We start from the raw sequence: 21,719 nt of genomic DNA, 5'->3' as shown, positions 1-21,719 counted from the left end.
GGTTTGTGAAGCATCTGTGGAGGCAAAGTGATTGTCGATGTTTTAGGTCGAGACTCTAGTCTACAATAAGACATAGGACCATGATTAGACCATTCATCCTATCGAGTCTGCTCCACCATTCCATCGTAGCCAATTTATTATCCTTCTCTATGCCATTCTCCCTGTAACCGTTGACACCTGCTCTTTAAATGACTTGGCCTGCACAGCTATCTGTGGCAATGAATTCCACAGATTCACCATCCTCTTGCTAAAGAAATTCCTCCTCATCTCTGCATCAGGACTTGGGATGAGAAGTATCATGAATTTTCCTGTTCAGTGGTTTGATTTCTAGATTAGCCAGTGCAGAACGCCCCTGTGGCCAGCGCACTCAAAAACGAGTATACCACTTTGGATATTGTTTGGAGGGGGGGTGACCTAGCAGAGGAAAGCCACAGTGATCAGGAGTCTGGCCCTGTGGCTCCCATTGCTGTGGCCTGTACATTGGTGAGACCTGTTGTAAATTGGGGCACTGCTTTGTTGAGCACCTCCGCACCATCTGACCCAAGCGTGCCCTCCAGGTGGCCAAACATTTTAATTCCTATTTCCATTCCTATTCTGATGTGTTGGTCCATGACCTCCTCTTGTGCCAAGATGAGGCCATCCTCAGGGTGGAGGAGCAATACTTTATATTGTGAAGGGGTCCAGGAGTGCCCCTATTAACTGTTTGGAGAGAGACATTTATCATTGATGGTTTGTTTGGAAAGGAGAGAGAGACAGAGTTATTTACCACCGATATGTTGCTTTTGAAAAGAGAGAGAGAGAGACCAAGATTTGACGGTTGGACTGTCACTTTAAGGCATTGGAAGTAACTTTGGATTTTTACTGAGTTTGGAGTTGGAGACAGCACCGAGCAGCTCGTAAGTTGCTATGGTGACTGAAGGCGGTGTTATTTAATGGACACCCGATGTTATGATTTTCAGCCGGTTGTTAATATTTCTTCAAGGTTGCCTGCTTGTACATTTCTTCACAGACAAAGGAAGGAGGGACTCTTTGAATGACAGGTGATGCTCAGCCTGGTGAAATAAATGGGAGGTCAGATGATACAGACCTCAGACACATGATCTGGACACTGAATGAGCATTGTTGTGCCTGCAGAGAAAGTGGGTTTTGGAGGATCGGTCAGGCGGATCAATCCAAATTGCTATTCCAGCGGTGAAGAAGGGGTTGAAGGGTGGGGAGTTGTCTGTGTCCACCCTTGCTGGGGTGATAGCCCCACCACAGGAAAACCGGTCCCCCTGGTTAAAGTCACAGTCGGTGACTTGTAAAGGATTTCGGAGGACAACGAGAAGATCGACGGCATCAGCTCACCTGAAGACTCAAATCATTCTCTCTCTCTCTGTCTCTGTCTCTGTGTGTGTGTGTGTCTGTCTCTCTCTCTCTTTCTCTCTCTCTCTCTCTCTCTCTCTCCATCACTACTCAACTAAATAACCACGAACTGAACTGAACTTGACTCAACATCGTAAGACTGTATCTTTTTACCCCTAGACTTAAAGAAGCTTGGCTATCATACATACATTTCCACACTTACTGATTTATGTACTTTTATATATATTCATTGCTAACCTGTGTGATTTATTTACATTGATATTACTGTATTGCGTAGTTACTAATAAATATTAGTAGTTTATAGCAATACGAGACTCCAAAGTGGTTTCTATTTCTGCTGGTTTCTTTATCCCCGTCACGGGGTACTTGACGATATTCTGGGTAGCCTCCAATGTGATGGCATGAATATCAATTTCTCCTTCTGGTAAACAAACTCTCTTCCCCCCCCCCCCCCCACCCACCTCGTCTATTCCCCACTCTGACCTTTGATCTCTTCTCACTGGCCTATCATCTCCCCTGGTACTTCCTCCTCCTTCCCTCTCTTCCATGGTCCACTCTCCTCTCAAACTCGATTCCTTCTCCAGCTCTTGATCTTACCTCTCCCCCCCCCCACCCCCGATTTCACCTTCCAGCTAGCCTCCTTCACAACCCCTCGCCTTTGTATTCTGGCATCTTCCCCCTTCCTCCATCAGTCCCGAAGGGTCTCAGCTCAAAACATTGACTGGCTATTCATTTCCATAGATGCTGGCTGATCTGCTGAGTTCCTCCAGCATTTTGTATGTGTTGCTTTAGTAATTGGGAAGCCTTCAAAGGTGAAATTTTGGGAGGTTAGGTTCGTATGTTCCTGTCAGAATAAAAGGCAAGGATTATGGATTTAGGAAACCTTGGTTTGCAAGAGATATTGAGGCCCTGGTTGAGGAAAAAAAGGAGATACTTACAGGCAGATAGGAAGAAAAAAGGTAATAAAGTACAAGAAATGCAAGAGAACACAGGAGGACTGAAGGAAGATATGAGGTTATAGCGGACAAGACGAAGGACAATCCTGAGGGTTTCTACAGATATGTTCAGAGCAAAAGGATTGCAAGGGACCAAATTGATCCTCTGGAAGGTCAAAGTGGTAATCTATGCATGGAACCGAAAGAGCTGGGGGAGTTCTTCAACAGATTTTTTGCATCTGTATTTACTTGGGGGACAGACACAGAGTCTATAGATGTGAGGCAAAGCAGCAGTGATGTCATGGACAGAATATGGATTACAGAGGAGGTGTTTGCTGTCTCGGGGCAAATCAGGGTGGATAAATTCCCAAGGCCTGATGAGGTGTTCCATTGGACCCTACAGGAGGATAGTGCAGAAATTGCAGTGGCCCTAGCAGAGATATTTACAACAATTTTAGCCATGGGTGAGGTGATGGAGAATTGTTCTGTTGTTTAAGGAGGGCTCTAAGAATAAAACAGGAAATTAGTCATAGTCATAGTATTAGTCATACTTTATTAATCCTGGGGGAAATTGGTTTTCGTTACAGTTGCTTCATAAATAATAATAGTAATAGAACCATAAATAGTTAAATAGTAATATGTAAATTATGCCAGTAATTGCATGTAATGCATGTAAATTACTGGCCAGTGAGCCTGATATCAGTAGTGGGAAAGTTATTGGAAGGTATTCTAAGGGAGCAGATACATGAATATTTGGATAGATGTGGACTGATTAGAGATAGTCAACATAGGGAAAGGTTTAACAGGTTACAACTTTATTCCCTAAAGTGTAGAAGAATGACGGGAGATTTGAAAGAGCTATACAAAATTATGAAATGTATTGATAGGGTAAAAGCAAATGGGCTTTTTCCACTGAAGTCGGGTGAGACTACAAGTAGAGGGCATGGGTTAAGGGTGAAAAGGTAAAAAGTTTAAGGGGAACCTGAAGGGGAACTGAGAGTAGTGGAACGAGCTGCCAGTGCTAATGGTAGATACAGGGTCGATTTGAACATTTAAAAGAAACTTGGATAGGTACATGGATGGGAGGGACATGGAGGTGCTGTGGTTCGGTAGCAGATTGCTCGGACTAGGCAGATTAATGGCTCAGCATAAACAGGATGGGCTGAAGGGCCTGTTTCTCTGCTGTAGTGTTCTGTAACCGTGTGGCTATTATTGACTGACTTCCTTTTGTCTTTGGTGTAGGCTAAATGTAACAATTATATTCGAATCCTGGAAGTCTGGAATGAGACGCATCTCTTTGCCTGTGGGACCTACGCCTTTGACCCGCATTATGCGTTTATCGTAAGTGTCGTTTATTAATGCTTTGTGAACCCCGGCCAAAACTGCTTTTGAACTTTATTTCCCACGTTAATATATTTCCTTTCCTGTCCGTACTAAGTGCTTTAAAGATACTCTAATGGTTTTTGTCTCTTGGTAAATGGATTAATACTTTCTCGTACTCGTGTGCTTGGCTGGTTTCTGCCTCTAAGGGGTAGCTAGCCACCTAGTAGCACCATTACATGGGCCTGTACTTGCTGGAGCTTAGAAGAATGAGAGTGGATCACATTGAAACCTACTAAATATTGAAAGGCCTCAATAGAGTAGAGGTGGAGAGGATGTTTTCTGTATTGGAGGAGTCTAGGACCAGAGGGCACATCCTCAGGACAGAGGGACGTCCCTTTAGAACAAAGATGAGGATGAATTTCTTTAACCAGAGTGTCATGAATCTGTGGTATTCATTGCCCCGGATGACTGTGGAGGCCAAGTCATTCGGTATGTAGGTTGATCGGTTCTTGGTTAGTAAGGGCATCAGAGGTTACAGGGAGAAGGCAGGAGAATGGGGTTGAGAGGGATAATAAATCAGTCATGATGGAATGGTGGAGCAGATTCGATGGATCAAGTGGCTTGATTCTTGTGGTCTTACTTAAACACAGAAGGAATAAAACGTCATGGACTACTAGCATCAATACAGGCACTGAAAACAGATACACCAACATCGCTGCAAGAACTGTGGACCTTGTAAATTCTTGCACCTAAATTGGCAGATCTGTGGGACAATGGGCAACAGCCTGACATAGTTTTACCTACAGAATGATGCTTTGCAGACTATTCGAGATTCTTCCCTTGCAGTTCCTGGGTAGATCTTGTCCTTCCGGTAGGATGAGACTGCGTGGCAAGTGGAATCTTCCACATTGACTCCCCATGAATTCTCGTGGTATAAGGTCTAATTTGGGCAAGGAACCCTTTTCCTGATTACCCTCTACCACCCTCCTTCAGATGGTGAACAAGAACCTTTGGCAAGAGTGGAGAGGGACAGAAAGAATTGACTGTGTTCTGTGGATGGGAACTTCATTGTCCATCACCAGCAAGATGTATATGGTGCTCATGGATTTTAGTAAGACGTTTGACAAGGTTCCCCATGGTGGGCTCATTAGAGAAGTCATGAGGCATGGGTTCCAAGGCTGTGTGGATTTGGAATTGGTTTGCCTACAGAATGAAGAGAGTTTTAGTAGATCGAGTGTATTCTGCCTGGTGGTCGGTTCCATAGGGATCAGTTCTGAGATTCCTTCAAAGTGAAGAAATAACAATGCAGAATAAAGTATAAAAGCTACAGAGGGAGTACAGTGCTGGTTCAAGCTGACAGGAAGGTGACAGTAACTCAAATAACTACACGTTACAACAGTGGTGTGCAGAGGACCATCACTGAGTGCACCTTAAAGTGGGCAGGCTACAGCAGCACAAGACCACGCCAGGTTCCACTCCTGTACCAAGTAAAGTGGGCACTGAGCGTACTGTCTGTCATCTGTTGCTTCAAAGTGCCTTTTCATTCACCCAGCTGAAATAGCCTTTTCCGAGGCAGGAAACACATTTCCTAATTTCTTTCAGTTGCGGTACAAATAATAAAATAGGTTGAAATGATTTCAGCGTCCTTTCTAAAAGATCAAAGTCTGCAACCCACCTGAGACCATTTGCTGGAATGAATCCAAAATCACCTCCATTAAACCTAAAATGTAGGATCGTTGGGATCTGGCTTCTCCTTAAGTATTTTTGTCCTCAACTTCTCCTCAAAATTGTTTGCTGTGTGCTTTAGTCCTCTTCTGTACTCCCTTTTCACCTATGACTGCGTTCCTGTACATGATTCTAACTCCATAATCACGACACCACGGTGGTTGGTCTGATCAGAGGGGATGATGAGACGGCCTACAGGGATGAGGTCCAGCATCTGGCTGCGTGGTGTTCCGACAACATTCTGGCCCTTAACACCCAGAAGACCAAGGAGATCATTCTGGACTTCAGGCATGCCAGGAGTCACACTCACATCCCCATCTACGTCAACAGAACTGTAGTGGAGCGTGTATCAAGCTTCAAATTCCTTGGTGTCCACATTTCCGAGGATCTCACCTGGTCCCTGAACTCCTCCATCTTGATCAAAAAGGTGCAACAGCGCATTTATTTCCTGTGGTGCATGAAGAAAGCTCACCTCTGTCCAGGATACTGACGGACTTTTACCGCTGTACCATTGAGAGCATACTCACCAACTGCATCTCAGTGTGGTATGGCAATTGTCCCGTATCAGACCGCAAAGTACTCCAGCCTGTGGTGAAAACTGCCCAGCGGATTATCGGCACCCAACTGCCCACCATTGAGAACATCTACCATAAACGCTGCCTGGGCAGGGCGAAAAGCATTATCAGGGATGCATCTCACCCTAACCATGGATTTTTTACTCTCCTCCCATCCGGTAGGCGCTACAGGAGCCTCCGCTCCCGCACCAGCAGGCACAGGAAGAGCTTCTTCCCTGAGGCTGTGACCCTGCTGAACCTCACATCACAGCGCTAAGCAGTATTGCATCCGTATTGTACTGTCTCAGTACTTTTATATTTGTGTGCTGTAGCACTTTTTTTATTCGCAGTTATTTTGTAAATAATACTATTCTTTGCATTTCTGGTCAGATGCTAAATGCATTTCATTGGCTTTGTATCTGTACTCGGCACAATGACAATAAAGCTGAATCTAATCTAATCTAATTGTCCTCTGCCTTTCAAGGACTCTTCACCCTATGTTCTCAATATTTATTGCTTATTTATTACTACTATTATTTTATTTCTTTTTGTATTTGCAGTTTGATGTCTTTTGTACACTGGTTGTTTGTCCTGTTGGGGGTGTTTTTTCATTGATTCTGTTGTGTTTCTTGTATTTACTGTGAATGCCTGCAAGAAAATAAATCTCAGGGTTGTGTATAGTGACATAAATGTACTGTACTTCAAAAATGAATTTACTTTAAAACGGTTTTTTAACTTTACTTAACAGCAATATGCAATCTTGTATTTCAGAACGTCTTTGATTCATTCGACGCACCGGAGAGCAGAATTACCGGAATGGAAAATGGCCGAGGAAGGTGTCCATTTGAGCCGACACATCCCTTTGCAGCAACTTTGGCAGGTACATGACCTGAGTTGGAGCACTACTGGGCTGACTACTTTTTTTTATATTGAAACAGCTAACTCGCACAAAAAAATTGATGATGCTAGAATTCGGAAATAAAATTGGAGATAGCTGTGACTGCCCGACGGTATATGGAAAGAGCGGGAGAGAGAGTTGAAGTGAGGTTTTGAGCGCAGAGGCGGTGGAGTGGAGTGAAGGATAGGATGCAGGAAGTATGTTTAATAGGATGAAGCCAAGGTTACTGTGGTGATCCTGTTGTGTGTGGAACAGATGGTGAGGGGAAGGAAGGGGACAGGGAGGAATGTGGGAGGGGTAGAGGGAAAGAGGGTGAAGGAGAGGGAAAGGGGAGAGAGGGAGTGGAAGCTGGAGGGAAAGAGGGTGAGAGAGTGAGGGGGCACTCGAGGGAAAGAGGGAGCTGGAGGGAAAGGGGAGAGTGAGAGGGAGCCAGATGGAAAGAAGGTGAGGGAGAGAGGGGGGAGAGAGATTGAGAGGATGTGTGTGTGAGAGGGAGAAAAGCAAAGGAAGATGATAGAGCTGTGAAGTGAAGATTGGAAGTATTACTGAGACCTGATACAAAACGGTGAATGTGAGAGCTGCACTGAAGTCAAAGTCAAAGTAAATTTATCATCAAAGTACATAGACATCAGCATATACAACCCTGAGATTTATTTTCTTGCGGCTATTTACAGGAAAATAAAGAAATACAATAGAATTTATGAAAACTGTACATAATCACACTCTGGCGAAAGAAACTGCTCCTCATCAGTGTTCCAAATGGACATCCCTCTCTTCTGAAGCTGTGCCCTCTGGAATAGACCCCCTCACCATAGCAAACATCCTCTTCACATCCACTCTATCCAGACCTTTCAAAATTCAATAGGTTTCAATCCAGTGAAATAAAAAATATAGGGGCAAATTGAAATATTTTATCAACTTAAATCAATAAAAATGGCAAATTTGTACAGTGCATGCAGTGGTCATTGCTTCTACTAGTACTGATTTTGCCTATGAGACATGATGGTGGCCAGACTTGAAATTCAATGATACTTGCACAACATCAGGAAGCAGGGACAGGAGCCTCAGTTTCCACACAGCCAGACTCAGGAACAGTTATTATCCAACAACCATCAGGCTCCTGAACCAGCGTGGATAACTTCACTCACCTCAACACTGAACTGATCCTATGACCAACAATCTCATTTTCAAGGACTCTACAATTTATGTTCTTGATATTTATTGCTTATTTATTTTTTATTATTTTTATTTTTTTCTCAGCTCAAGCTGGTACGAGCATAATGAATTTCCTGCTCGGGATCAATAAAGTGCTTCCTCTTATTATTATTACTATTATTATTACTACTATTATTATTACTATTATTATTATTACTATTATTATTAACCAAGCACACTCGTTTCTCAATTGCTAGGAACTTTTGGACGATTCTAGTGGTGTTCAGTATTGTGGCTTTCTGGAGATTTACATAGATATTGCTGGGTAGCCCTAATTGTTTAATGCTATTGTGTGGTGACTGTGGGATGATACCAGTTGTAGATATTACTATCGGGACAATGTATACCCTGTTCATGTTCCATAGTCTTTCAATTCTGGTGTGTTTCACTTATTGATTTCTGTACATTGTGTGTGTTTGGAATGGCTATATCTATTCAGTAAGCTTTTCTTGCTTGTTTATCTTGTAATATTATATCCAGATAGTCCTGTTTGTAATAATGGATCAGTTGTAATATAATTTGTAGGAATCTGACTCTAATACTGGATCAGACTTGTATTTATAGTAAGGTATGGTATCTTTTATAAGTTTGTATTTTAAAACAGGATTTTGGTGAATGATGTTTGCCACTTGATTGTGCCTGTGTAAATAATCAGACTGAGTTAAACTCAAAAGTTATTAGTTATTATTATAAGTTGTGATTACATTGTTTGTCTTTTACACAATGGATGTCAGTCTTTGTGTGTTGTTTCTCATTAATTCTATTGTATTTCTTTGTTCTTCTATGAATGCCTGCAAGAAAGTGAATCTCGGGGTAGTATATGGTACCATGCATGTCTGCTTCTTAGCTCACCAACCCTATGGGGCATAGGCTTGCCAGAGTCCTGTATCCTGTGTCTCCCAAGTTGTCCCTGGCTTTTAGCCCATTGAAGACCTTTCCTCTCCTGGGGATGAGATCTTTGGAGCTTCTGTTGTCGTTTCTGTCATACTGTTTTTTTTACAGAATGGGGTGATCAACCCTCCTCCCTCAATATCCGGGCTTGGAACCATCCGTGGTGGAGCTGACATACGTGTACTTTGATAATAAATTTACTTTGAACTTTGATGTGTTAATCTCCCAAAACAAATGATTCAATTGACTTACTCTCTCCTGCTGTCCCTCAGTGCCTGCAACTTGGATGTCCAGTCTCAGCCCAGATCTGAATATTTCCTCAGTCTGGAGTCACTTCGGACAAAAGTGTCCACAAATTCCCACATGTCTCAGCAATTTATTTCCTGACCTATCATTCTCATATTAATTAGTTTAGTTGTAGTTATTTAATTCATTTAGTGTTAATTATTTACCTCAGTTCATTAAATAATTTTAGTTGCTAAAATTAGATGTTCTATGATCATTTAAATTTAGACCACATTCACACCCACCCTTACCTGTGGCATCACAATACAGAGACCCTTTGTAACTCTCTCCTGAACTCTCTGTCTCCTGCTGTTTCCTCACAAGATTCAAATGACTGAAATAAATTATTCAAAATGTACAAATGTTCCAAGATTAGCTGTCCACATTCACGTTGAGAAACCCAAACAAAATGCTGGAGGAACTCAGCAGGTCAGACAGCATCTGAGGAAAGGAATTAACAGTCAAGCTTTTGGACCATGACCCTTCATTTTGGCCCAAAGCATCGATTCTTTATTCCTGTCGACAGATGCTCTCAACTCTTAACAACCCTCGTGTGATTGCTATACCTTTAAACAACTCACAGAGATTATAAGCTGGAAGATGACCCACCATGGATCAGAACTGAAGAAGCCTCTCGGATGAGTGGTGAAATGTCTTTTAGACAACACAGCAAGTCCAGTTGCCTTGATTTACTGCTGCTTGATGTCCTTAATGTATCTGCCGCTACCATCACCCCGGTAGCAAATTCCACACAACCACCACTCTCTGTGTAACAAACCTACCTATGACATTCTCTCCTATACTTTCCTCCATTCACCTTAAAATTGGGCCTCCTCGTCTCAGTCATTTTCTACCTGGGAAAAAGTCTCTGACTGTCCACTTGATCTGTGCCTCTTATCATCTTGTACACCTCTACCAAGACATGTCAGATCATCTTTCTCTCCAAAGAGAAAAGTTCATACCTCACGCAATGTATCCTCATGAGACCTGCTCTCTATTCCAAGTGTGGTCTAACCAGAATTTTATAGAGCTGTAACATTACCTTGTGGCCCTTGAACTCAGTCTCCCAACTGATGAAGGCTAACACTCCACATGCCTTGTGAACCACCCTATCAACTTGTGCGGCAACTTTGAAGGATCCCAAGATCCCGGTGTTCCTGCACACTGCCAAAATTCTCGGTCTCTCCCTCTCTCCCCCCTCTCCCCCCTCTCCCCCCTCTCCCCCCTCTCCCCCCTCTCCCCCCTCTCCCCCCTCTCCCCCCTCTCCCCCCTCTCCCCCCTCTCCCCCCTCTCCCCCCTCTCCCCCCTCTCCCCCCTCTCCCCCCTCTCCCCCCTCTCTCTCCCCCCCTCCACTCTCCCTTCCCCTCTCTCCCCCCTCTCCTTTCCCCTCTCTCTCTCTCTCTCCCCTATACATACATACATACATACATACACACACACATATACACACCCTATTCCCGTTATATGTGAGGGATACAGCCTGCGCAGTCGATGCATAGTATGGAAAATGCATTATGTGAATAATTACTTAAATGGAAAAAATAGGGATGCGTTCTGGAGGGCTTCCTAAATGTGTTTTGTCAGTAATTTATTCACATTTTCATACCAATACAACACAAAAGCAGTACCACAAGGGAACATTCATATTATATTTCATCAATTTATGGTAATATTCCACGTAATAAATCATAGAAAGTTAACATTCTAGGGTGTACAGTACTCACCAACAGTGGCAGATATGTTGGCTCCAGGAGGTGCGTGGTTGTGCAGTGGTGTGGGGCAGCTTTACATGGATGAGGTGGATGGTTGTGTGTCGTCAGGATAATCAAGGACAGCAAGGGGTGAAGGAAGATTCCCAGAACTCTCTGGCAAGTTAGTGGAACTCTCAGAACTGCCGGTAGCAGGAGATGCGACAAGTGTGGAGTGCTCAGGTGGAGGTTGAGTTGGTGTGGGTGACACCGGTTTGAAGAAAGTGGTGAGAGTTGTTTACTTGGCAGCATTTTGTTTTTCAGCATAAATTTGCTTGTAGGGAAGAAGGATTGACTGCAGGGAATGACTAAAATGCTGATTCCGTTCTAAACTTGGGTCCATGTCCATCCCATTTGTGCCAAGTGTTCCCCAGCCTTAAAAAATTCTGCGAGTTGCTTCACCGTAAAATCCTTCACCTGCAACTGGACACTCTTCTTCATCGTTGTTATCACCTTTAGTCTGAGTTAAACACAGAAGGTCATCCACACTTAATTCTTCATAATGAGAATCCAGGAGTTCTACCACGTCAGCAGTCTCAAGATCTGTTATGTTAGGATGAATGCTGTCCAAATGCTTGGGGTGGGCTGGCGCATTATCAAGCAACAAAAGAACTTTAAAGGCAAGATTCTGTTCCCAGCAGTAGCGTTCAACCTCAACAGCAAAATGATTAGCAAACCAATCTTCAAAGACTTGACCAGTGACCCATGCTTTCTTGTTAGCTGCCCAGTGGACAGGAAGCATATTCTTACTCAAACCCTTAAGAGCACGGGGGTTTAGTGAATGGTAATCTTAGAGAGGCTTCATCTTACAGTCCCCTTCAGCACTGGAACACATAGGCAGAGTCAACCTATCCTTTGCTGCCTTGAAACCTGATGCAGTCTTTTCATCCTTACTAATGTAAGTGCGTCTCGGCATACACTTCCAAAAAAGCCTAGTCCCGTCTGCATTAAACACCTGCTTTGACGTGATGCCCAACTCAGCTATCATAGCCCGCAACTGCACAGGATAAGATTCAGCAGCTTCGTGGTCAGCACTAGCTTGCTCACCACGCACAGCTAAATAGTGAAGCCTGTGATGATTAACAAACTTAGAAAACCATCCCTTACTTTCATTAAAGCTAACAATATCACTTGACATTTCCTCACTAGCCTCTGAACAAAGATGACCATAAATTTTCAAAGCTTTCACACGAAGATGATCGGGACTGACTTGTTTTTTTTTCTTTGTTTCATGCTCAATGTACAAACTCAACCTTTTCTCCATTTTTGTCGTAATCGGGTGACGCATTTTGGTAACAATCTTTGAAGACACTGAATCAATCATTGCACTTTTTATTTTATCAGCATTTTTCTTTATGTTCCTGATCATGGACTCTCACAGGCCGAAGTAGCGTCCCAGAGCTGTGTTACCTTCACCCAACGCGGCCCTGTTTATAATTTCCAACTTTTTTCAAGTGTTAAAGCGGTTCTCTGCCACTTGGCTGATGGCCCAGAACTTGACATAGGACGCTTAGGAGGCATAGTTAAATATTTCAAGCACGCAATCAGTGCACCGTAGGTAATAACAACAAAAGGTTAAGGGCGCAAGATCGCACATGCACACGCTGCCACTACCAATGTGAGACTGGCGGGAGTGAGACTGTGAGGCGTGCGCGTGTGGCTTGTTTTTGCGGGAATGAGCGTGTCTTGTCCCGCACAATACTGGTCGGCCAACAGCCTCGCAGACTCCACCGCATGCGCACGCATAACTTGTGAGTTTTGGACGCATTTAAGGAGAAGTTGGTAGAAATAGGTTCGGCACGCAACTGTGAAAACGCATTGTCTGAAGACGCATATAATGAGGATAGGGTGGTATATTGATTTTATGTCCATAAAGTGACGCTAGCCTTGGGAGTGTCTGTGCATAAGGTGACTGACAGGAAATGGTAAAGTACTAGTGTTAGGGAAAGTGGTGGGATGGGTTACTACATGGAGGTGTTGTTAGCCTTACTGCTCAGGGGAAAGTAACTGTTTTTGAGCCTGGATTCAATTTAGTTTAAAAAAATAATACTGCCTTTCAAGTTCTGCTGCGGGGCACAACATTGTTGTTCATCGCACGATGTGAACTTTAAAGTCCACTTCCAGTGTTTTCTGTTTATAATTCAGACTAATAGCGCTTACACCATTTTGTACATTTCACAACTGCAGATGAATGTAACTATTTGGCAATTGGTTGAAAGAGAGAGATTAATTCCTTCCTCTGTGTGTTTATTTCCAGACCAAGTGCTGTATGCAGCGACCGCAGTTGACTTTCAGGGCAAGGACATAGCCGTGGTTAAGAGTAAAGGGCAGTTCGAAAAGATTCGCACGGAAGAATCTGTCAATTGGCTGAGTGGTGAGAATCTATTAATATTTTGTACCCACTGATCGTGGGTTACATCAACACTTGGGGAGTATCTTCATTTGAAAGACCACAGCAGTTCAAGAAGATGGTTTATCATCACCTTCTCAACAACATTGAAAGCTAGTCAAAACTGTCAGTGTGAAGAAATATTGCAAAAGGAGATGTTGGGTGTTCTGGGTGAGCTATGTGGTCTGTGAAGTTACTTCCTCATTCTCAGCATCAAAATCAGGTTTATTGTTATCAACATGTGTTGTGAAATTTGATGTTTTGTGGCAGCAGTACAGTGCAATATATTAAAAAACAACTATAAATTACAATAAGTAGTATACACTCATGGGCCACTTTATTAGGTACACCTGAACACCTGCTCATTAATGCAAATATCTAATCATCCAATCGTGTGGCGGCAACTCAGTGCACAAAAGCATGCAAACATGGTCAAGAGGTTATTGTTCAGAGCAAACATCAGAATAGGGAAGAAATGTGATCTAAATGAATTTGACTGTGGAGTGATCGCTGGTGCCAGATGGGGTGGTTTGAATATCTCAGGAAGTGCTGATCTCCTGGGATTTTCGTGCACTGCAATCTTTAGAGTTTGGTGTGAAAAACAAAACAACATCCAATGAGCAGCAGTTCTGTGGGAGAAAATGCCTTGTTAATGAGAAAGGTCAGAGGAGAATGGCCTAATTGGTTCAAACTGACAGGAAGGCGACAATGACGCAAATACCTATACGTTACAACAGCGGTGTGCAGAAGAGCATCTCTAAACGCACAACACATTGAACCTTGAAATGGATGGGCCACAGCAGCAGAAGACAATGAGCATAAGCACTCAGTGACCACTTTATTCGCTACCTCCCTTACCTAATATAGTAGTCACTGAGTGTGTGTATATTTAAAAAAAAAATAATTAAGTTGTGCAAAAAGGAAGTCAAAAATAGTGAGGTAGTGCTCCATTTTTGATACTCTGTGGATCCAAAATTTAAAGGTAACAATTAAAGATTAGCTTTATTTGTCGCATGTACATTGAAACTTCTAGTGAAATGTGGCATTTGCCTCAGCAACCAGCACATTCTGAAGATGTTCTGAGGGCAGCCCACAAGTGCCCAACGTTGCCTGCCCACAGCTCACCAATGCTTCCTAACCCGTACGTCTTTGGAATGTAGAAGGAAACTGGAGCACTTGGAGAAAACTTAGGTGGTCTCACAAAGAGAATATACAACCTCCTTACAGACAGCAGTGGTTGACAATATGGCCCGTGGTCTTTGGCTACATGGTCGTATTAATATGTTGGTGAAATAGGCTGAGAAATGGAGTTTAAAGCTGATGCATTTTAGGAAAACGAATGAGGCTAGGACAAAGTTCAAAGTAAACTTATTATCAGTACGTTCAGTACTGTGCAAAAGTCTTCGGCATATTTATATAGCTAGGGTCACTAAGATTTACGCATATCTGCATTTGTCATCGTGGAGCGGAGAGTGAGTTTGTAAATCTGGCGGGAACAAAAGATGTTGGGAATGGCGAGGGTGGAGCACTGCAGGAGGAGTGTGGGACAGGTGGCAAAGAAGGAGTACTGGGGTGGGGGTGGTGTGGGTGCAGACACACCCAGCCCTGAGACACCAGGCAAGGTCATTTGATTCTGAACAATTGGTGTATTGATCATTACAGAATGTCTCTCTGGTGCTTCTCGTTCCTTCCCCTTTTCCCAACCATGAGTCCCCTCTCCCTGCCTCCTTCCCACTTTCAGACCCATACCAGAATCAGGGGTACCGTCACTCACATATGTCATGAATTTGTTGTTTTTTTTTTTGTGACTGCAGTACAGTGCAATACATTAAATTGCTGTGCAAAAGTCTTAGGCTCTCTAGCTATGTATTTGTGCCTAAGACTTTAGCACAATATTGTACCCTTGAATGTGCAGAGCTTGTCTAGCATACTGTTCAAAGGATGACCTGGTGCGTTGTAATACAAGGAAAGCAATAACAGAACCCACTAGTATGTCGCAGCTACAGAAACAGTGCAGGTAGACGTTCATGTACAGAATCATCACAAGGTAGATTGTGAGATTTAGAGTCCATCTTACCATACCAGAGAACCATTCCATAGCTTTATAATGGCCTGTTTCCATGGAGGAACGTAGAGAGGCTTTAAAAGGACTTGGACAGATTAGGAGAATGGCAAAGTAGCTGATGGAATACGGTGTCGGACAGTGTATGGTCATGCACTTTGATAGAAGGAACAAAAGTGCAGACTATTTTATAAACTGGCAGGAAATTCAAAATTCCATGGATTAAAGGGACTTGGGAGTCCTTGTGCTGGATTCCCTAAAGGCCTAGATGGAGAGGATATTTCTTGTAGTGCAGGAGTCTAGGACCTTAGGTCACAGCCTTCGAATAGAGAGGCATCTATTTAGAATGGAGGTGAGGAGGAATATCTTTAGCCAGAGGGTGGTGAGTCTGTGGAATCTGTTGCCACAGGCAGCTGTGGAGGCCAAGTCATTGTGTGTATTTAAGGTGGAGGCTGATAGGTTCTTGATGAGTCTGAGGGTCACAGATTATGGGGAGAAGGCAGGAGAACGGTGGAGAGGGTAAATGGATCAGCCATGATGGAATGGCACAGACTACTTGATGGGCCAAATGGCCTACTTCTGCTCTTATCTTTCATGATCTTATATGAAGGGGTCGAGATGAGTACAAGGGAGCCGGTGACGTGCAAACTACACCTTGACAGGAGTTTTATTCACACACGCTTGATCCATACCACAAAACAAAATGAACGTACATGATGCCTGTATAAACTTCACTGATGAATTCTTGGTGCAGTGCTGGAAATGTGCCACATAGTGTCAGCGTCATAGGGTAAGACAGCAGGGAAACAAGACATCTCCTCTTTGCTGACCAAGGTGACCATGTGGATGTGTCAGAATCAGAATCAGGTTTACTATCACCAGCATGTGACGTGAAATCTGTTACCTTAGCAGCAGCAGTTCAATGCAATACATGGTATAGAAGAAAAAAAACCTAAATAAAATAACAATAAATAAATAAATAAATACATTACAGTATACAAATATTGAATAGATTAAAAATTGTGCAAAAAAAAACAGAAATACTATATATTAAAAAAAAAGTGAGGTAGTGTCCAAGGGTTCAAAGTCCATTTAGGAATTGGATGGCAGAGGGGGAGAAGCTGTTCCTGAATCGCTGAGTGTGTGCCTTCAGGCTTCTGTACCTCCTACCTGATGGTAACAGTGAGAAAAGGACATTCCCTGGGCGCTGGAGGTTCTTAATAATAGACACTGCCTTTCTGTGACACTGCTCCTTGGAGATGCCCTGGGTACTTTGTAGGCTAGTACCCAAGATGGAGCCGACTAAACTTACAACCCTCTGCAGCTTCTTTCCGTCCTGTGCAGTAACCCCCCTCCCCCCCATACCAGACAGTGATGCAGCCTGTCAGAATACTCTCCACAGTACATCTAAAGAAGTTTTTGAGTGTATTTGTTGACATACCAAATCTCTTCAAACTCCTAATGAAATATAGCTGCTGTTCTTGCCTTCTTTATAACTACATCGATATGTTGGGACCAGGTTAGATCCTCAGAGATCTTGACACCCAGGAATTTGAAACTGCTCACTCTCTCCACTTCTGATCCCTCTATGAGGATTGGTATGTGTTCCTTCATCTTACCTGTCCTAAAGTCCACAATCAACTCTTTCGTCTTACTGACATTGAGTGCAAGGTTGTTGCTACGACACCATTCCACTAATTGGCATATCTCACTCCTGTACGCCCTCTCGTCACCACATGAAATTCTACCAACATGGTTGTATTGTCAGCAAATTTATAGATGGTATTTCAGCTCTGCCTAGCCACACAGTCATAGGTATAGAGAGAGTAGAGCAGTGGGCTAAGCACAGACCCCTGAGGTGCACCAGTGTTGATCATCAGTGAGGAGGAGATGTTATCACCAATGCACACAGATTGTGCTCTTCCGGTTATGAAGTCGAGGATCCAATTGCAGAGGGAGGTACAGAGGCCCAGGTTCTGCAACTTCTCAATCAGGATTGTGGGAATGATGGTATTAAATACTGAGCTATAGTCGATGAACAGCATCCTGACGTAGGTGGTTGTGTTGTCCAGGTGGTCTAAAGCCGTGTGAAGAGCCATTGAGATTGTGTCTGCCGTTGACCCATTGTGACGACAGGCAAATTATAATGGGTCCAGGTCCTTGCTGAGGCAGGAGTTCAGTCTAGTCATGACCAGCCTCTCAAAGCATTTCATCACTGTCCATGTGAGTGCTACCAGGCGATAGTCATTAAGGCAGCCCATATTATTCTTCTTAGGCATTGGTATAATCGTTGCCTTTTTGAAGCAAGTGGGAACTTCTGCCTGTTGCAGTGAGAGGTTGAAAATGTCCTTGAATACTCCCGCCAGTTGGTTGGCACAGGTTTTCAGAGCCTTATCAGGTACTCCATCGGGACCTTCCACCTTGGGAGGGTTCGCTTTCTTTAAGACACCTAACATCGGCTTCAGAAACCGATATCACAGGGTCATCGTGTGCAGCATATGTTTGGCCCATATCTATGTAAACCTTTCATATCTACATATCTATCAAAGTGTATTTTAAATGTCATTATTGTTGTACCTCAATCACTTCCTCTGGATGCTCCTTGCATATGTGCTCTATCTTCAGCATCTATTTTTACATTAGTTCTATTGTCCAGTCGTGTCACTATCTGATACGGGAATTGCACTGCATCTGACTGCAAGACCCTACAAAGGGTAGTGAGGACTGCTGAGAAGATCAACGGGGTCTCTCTTCCACTTTTTCAGAGATATTTATTGGGACCGCTGCCTACACAGGACACTTAGCATTGTTGAGGAGCCCTAGCAACCATCCCACAATCTTTTTGACTCCCTACCATCAGGCAGGAGGTACTGTAACATTAGGACAAGGACTGTTAGGATGGGAAACAGCTTCTTCCCCTAGGCCATGAGACTACTGAACTGCCTGACACTACCCTGGACTCATCACCCTCTTCCAAATACATTAACCAAAAATAACAGCAGAACCAAAGATCAGCATAAGACTTCAAGTAAGCATCCTTCTTGAAGAAAATGGATGACATTTCAGGCTGAGACCCTTTATCAGGACTGAAAAGAAAGGGGGAAGAAGCCAACCCTTCCTTTCCAGTCCTGGTGAAGGCTCTTGGCTTGAAGTGTCAATTGTCTATTTCTCTCCATAGATGCTGCCTGACCTGCTGAGTTCCTCCAGCATTTTGTGTGTGTTCTTGATTAAAATACTGTGAAGCTGTTTCTTTATGCCTACAGTGATTGCACTTGCAAAAATGCCAACAAATTATGAATCATATGATTGGCACAACAAGAATAAATAACATCAGCAAAGACAAGCTGTAGTCTTCGTGCAGAGCTTCAGACTTCTGTCAAATGGTATACTTCGGTTGACACGTCCTGCTGTTCCCTCAGTTCACAATAATGTAATCGCTGGTTAGATTGGACTGGCAAAGAACCCAGTCACAGAGGCACTGAGGACGCAGTATGATAGAGTGTCACATTCAGGATTTCCCACCATCAGTGACAATACGGCCTTTCATTTGTGGGTTCAGATATTGTTGCACTATGCAAATCTACTTGGCATCTAACGTCGGCACCGAATGTACCATTTAAAGTTTAAAGCAGCCACAATTCCTTCTTGAACATTGTGTAAAAAAAACTTTACAGCAGAGCCCAGCACCCGCACAAGGCACTGCCAGATTCTGAGGCCATTTCTTCAGTGTTCCAAGTAAATATATTATTAATTTAGAGACATACAGTATATGTCACTATATGCAATTCTGAGATTCATTTTCTTGTGGGCATTCATAGTAAATATAAAGAAAGTCAGTAGAGTCGATGAAAAACCACACACGATGATGATTGAGGGGTAGTAGCTGTTCCTGAGTCTGGTGCTGTGAGTCCTGAGGCTCTTGTACCTCCTTCCTGATGGCAGCAGTGAGAAGAGAGCGTGCTAATCTCTAACCTGCCTGAGTTCTCCCCTATCTCTGTTGCATAGCCCAGCACACCAGTACGAACAGCTTTAACTGCAGACCACGGTTCAGAATTGGAGTGAGGTTTGTGGAAGGTAGGGTACAATTGTTGGAGAAAGAAACATTAAAAAAAAACTTGCAAATGTAGAGTGTCTTTAACAATAAATGATTAACCTACTGCAATTGAGATCAGTGGTGTACTTCTTAGCTGTTGTTACGTAATGATAAGCTACTGATATGTGCACTGATCCCTGGTTACTGTTGAAAAGTCTGAGTAAAGTTTAATCAAGTTGGCCACTTTATTAGGTACACCTGTACACCTGCTCGTTACTGCAAATATCTAATCTGCCAATCATGTGACAGCAACTCAATGCATATAAACTTGCTGATATGGTCAAGAAACAGGGACACATCTTTTTCTCTTATTAGGGAGAGTGAGAGAGAGAGCCTGTAGTATGTCAGATTACTAGGTGAACGAGTAATCTTTGGGGTACTGCGAGTCTGTGTTTTTACTGATGCTTTGCTGCACGCTTGAGTGCTTGGTGGAGGGTGCTGATGCTTTTTTGCTGGTGTTGGGGGGGATTGTTGTTTTTCTGCTGTGTGGGAGGGAGGGGAGCTGGGGGGGCTTTGGGTTTCTAACATTTAACTGTCATTCATTCTTTGGAGCACTCCTCTGTTTTCGTAGATGTTTGCGAAGAAAAAGAATTTCAGGATGTATATTGTATACATTTCTCTGACATTAAGTGTACCTTTTGAAACCTATTGAAGTTCAGTTGTTGTACAGACCAAACATCAGAATGGAGTAGAAATGTGATCTCTGTGACTTTGACTCTAGAATGATTTTTGGTGCCATATGGGTGGCTTGAGTATCTCAGGAACTGCTGATCTCCTGGGATTTTCACACACAGTCTCTAGAATTTACAGAGAATGGTGTGAAAAACAGAGTGGTGGTTCTGCAGGTGAACATGCCTTGTTAGTGAGAGAGGTCAGAGGAGGATGGCGAGACTGGTTCAAGCTAACAGGAAGGCGACAGCAACTCAACTAACCACACGATACAGCAGTGGTGCGTAGAAGAACATCTCTGAACACAAAACACGTCAAACCTCAAAGTGGGGCTACAGCAGCAGCAGACCACAAACATACACTCAGTGGCCACTTTACTGGGTGCAGGAGGTACAGTATATGCTACCATGAAATTAATTTTCTTTCGGGCATTTACATGAAAATGAAGAAATACATTAGAATTTGAGAAAAAAACTATACATACATAAAGACTGACAAACAACCAATGTGCAAAAGGCAAATAGTGCAAATAAAATAAAATATGCTGTATATTTAAATAAATAATACTGAAAACATGAGTTGTAATGAGTTGTTGAAGTGAGTCTGCAGGTTGCGTCGTGGAATCAGTTCAGTTGGCTTATATTGAGAAAATCAGAAATCACCCTTGTAGGTAATTATCCAAACCCTGCAGCAAATGATTTGAGAATAAACCTCCTTCCCAGCCTTCATACAGACATTCACGAGCCCCTCACCCTGTGACTCCGTGGCTGCAGGCTTGATTTCTGATCTTCTGTAAATAAGACTTATTCAGTAATTGTACAGTATCTTAGACCTCATGTGTTGATGTCTGCCTTAGTACCGGCTCCTCTGACAAAAATTTCTTTGACCCACTGTAACCCAGTCATTTACAGTGCCTGCAACACACATCAAAGTGCTGGTGAACGCAGCAGGTCAGGCAGCATCTCTAGGAAGAGGTACAGTCAACGTTTCAGGCCGAGACCCTTCGTCAGGACTATTTACAATTTCTAATCTATTGTATTAACTTAATTTTCCAGGTAGGAAAGTTTAATGGTTCGGTTGAAATTGCAACTCAGTGTAACCTACCAAATATCGAAAGGCCTAGATAGAGTGGAGATGTTTCCTATAGTGAGGTAGTCTAGGACCAGAGGGCACAGCCTCTGAATAGAAGGACAGAGATGAGGAGGAAGTTCTTTAGCCAGAGGCTGGTGAATCTGTGGTATTTATTGCCACAGACAGCTGTGGAGCCAAGCCATTGGGTATATTTAAAGTGAAGTTTGAAATGTTCTTGATTAGAAAGGGTGTCACAGGTTACAGAGGAAGGCAGAAGGACAATCGACCATGATGGAATGGCTGAGCAGACTCGATGGGCTGAATGGCAGAATTCTGCTGCTATTTCTTGTTACCTTATAGTCTAATAGTCTATTGCTGCTGCTACAAAAATTGCAGATGATTTGGGAAGGATTTTTCTTCCCCGTCAGATTGCTGCTGTCACTGGCATTGGCTGCTGTGTGCAAATCTAGAAAAGGGTGAAAAAAGACAGTGGTTC

The 21,719-nt window shown here is 43.2% G+C and overlaps 1 protein-coding gene across 1 annotated transcript in view; it reads left to right on the top strand.

The window, feature by feature from the left end:
- Nucleotides 1-21,719, top strand: part of LOC140196872 (semaphorin-4F-like) — a 164,883-nt gene that overhangs the window by 96,443 nt on the left and 46,721 nt on the right. The window contains exons 4-6 of the mRNA XM_072256766.1: nucleotides 3,543-3,641; nucleotides 6,674-6,782; nucleotides 13,197-13,313. Coding sequence (XP_072112867.1) covers nucleotides 3,543-3,641; nucleotides 6,674-6,782; nucleotides 13,197-13,313 — 325 coding nt within the window. The remainder of the gene's footprint in view (nucleotides 1-3,542; nucleotides 3,642-6,673; nucleotides 6,783-13,196; nucleotides 13,314-21,719) is intronic.

This window comes from Mobula birostris, chromosome 4, assembly GCF_030028105.1.
Source record: "Mobula birostris isolate sMobBir1 chromosome 4, sMobBir1.hap1, whole genome shotgun sequence".
In the NCBI taxonomy this organism is placed as follows: Eukaryota; Metazoa; Chordata; class Chondrichthyes; order Myliobatiformes; family Myliobatidae; genus Mobula; species Mobula birostris.
This window is presented reverse-complemented; position numbering and strand designations above follow the sequence as displayed.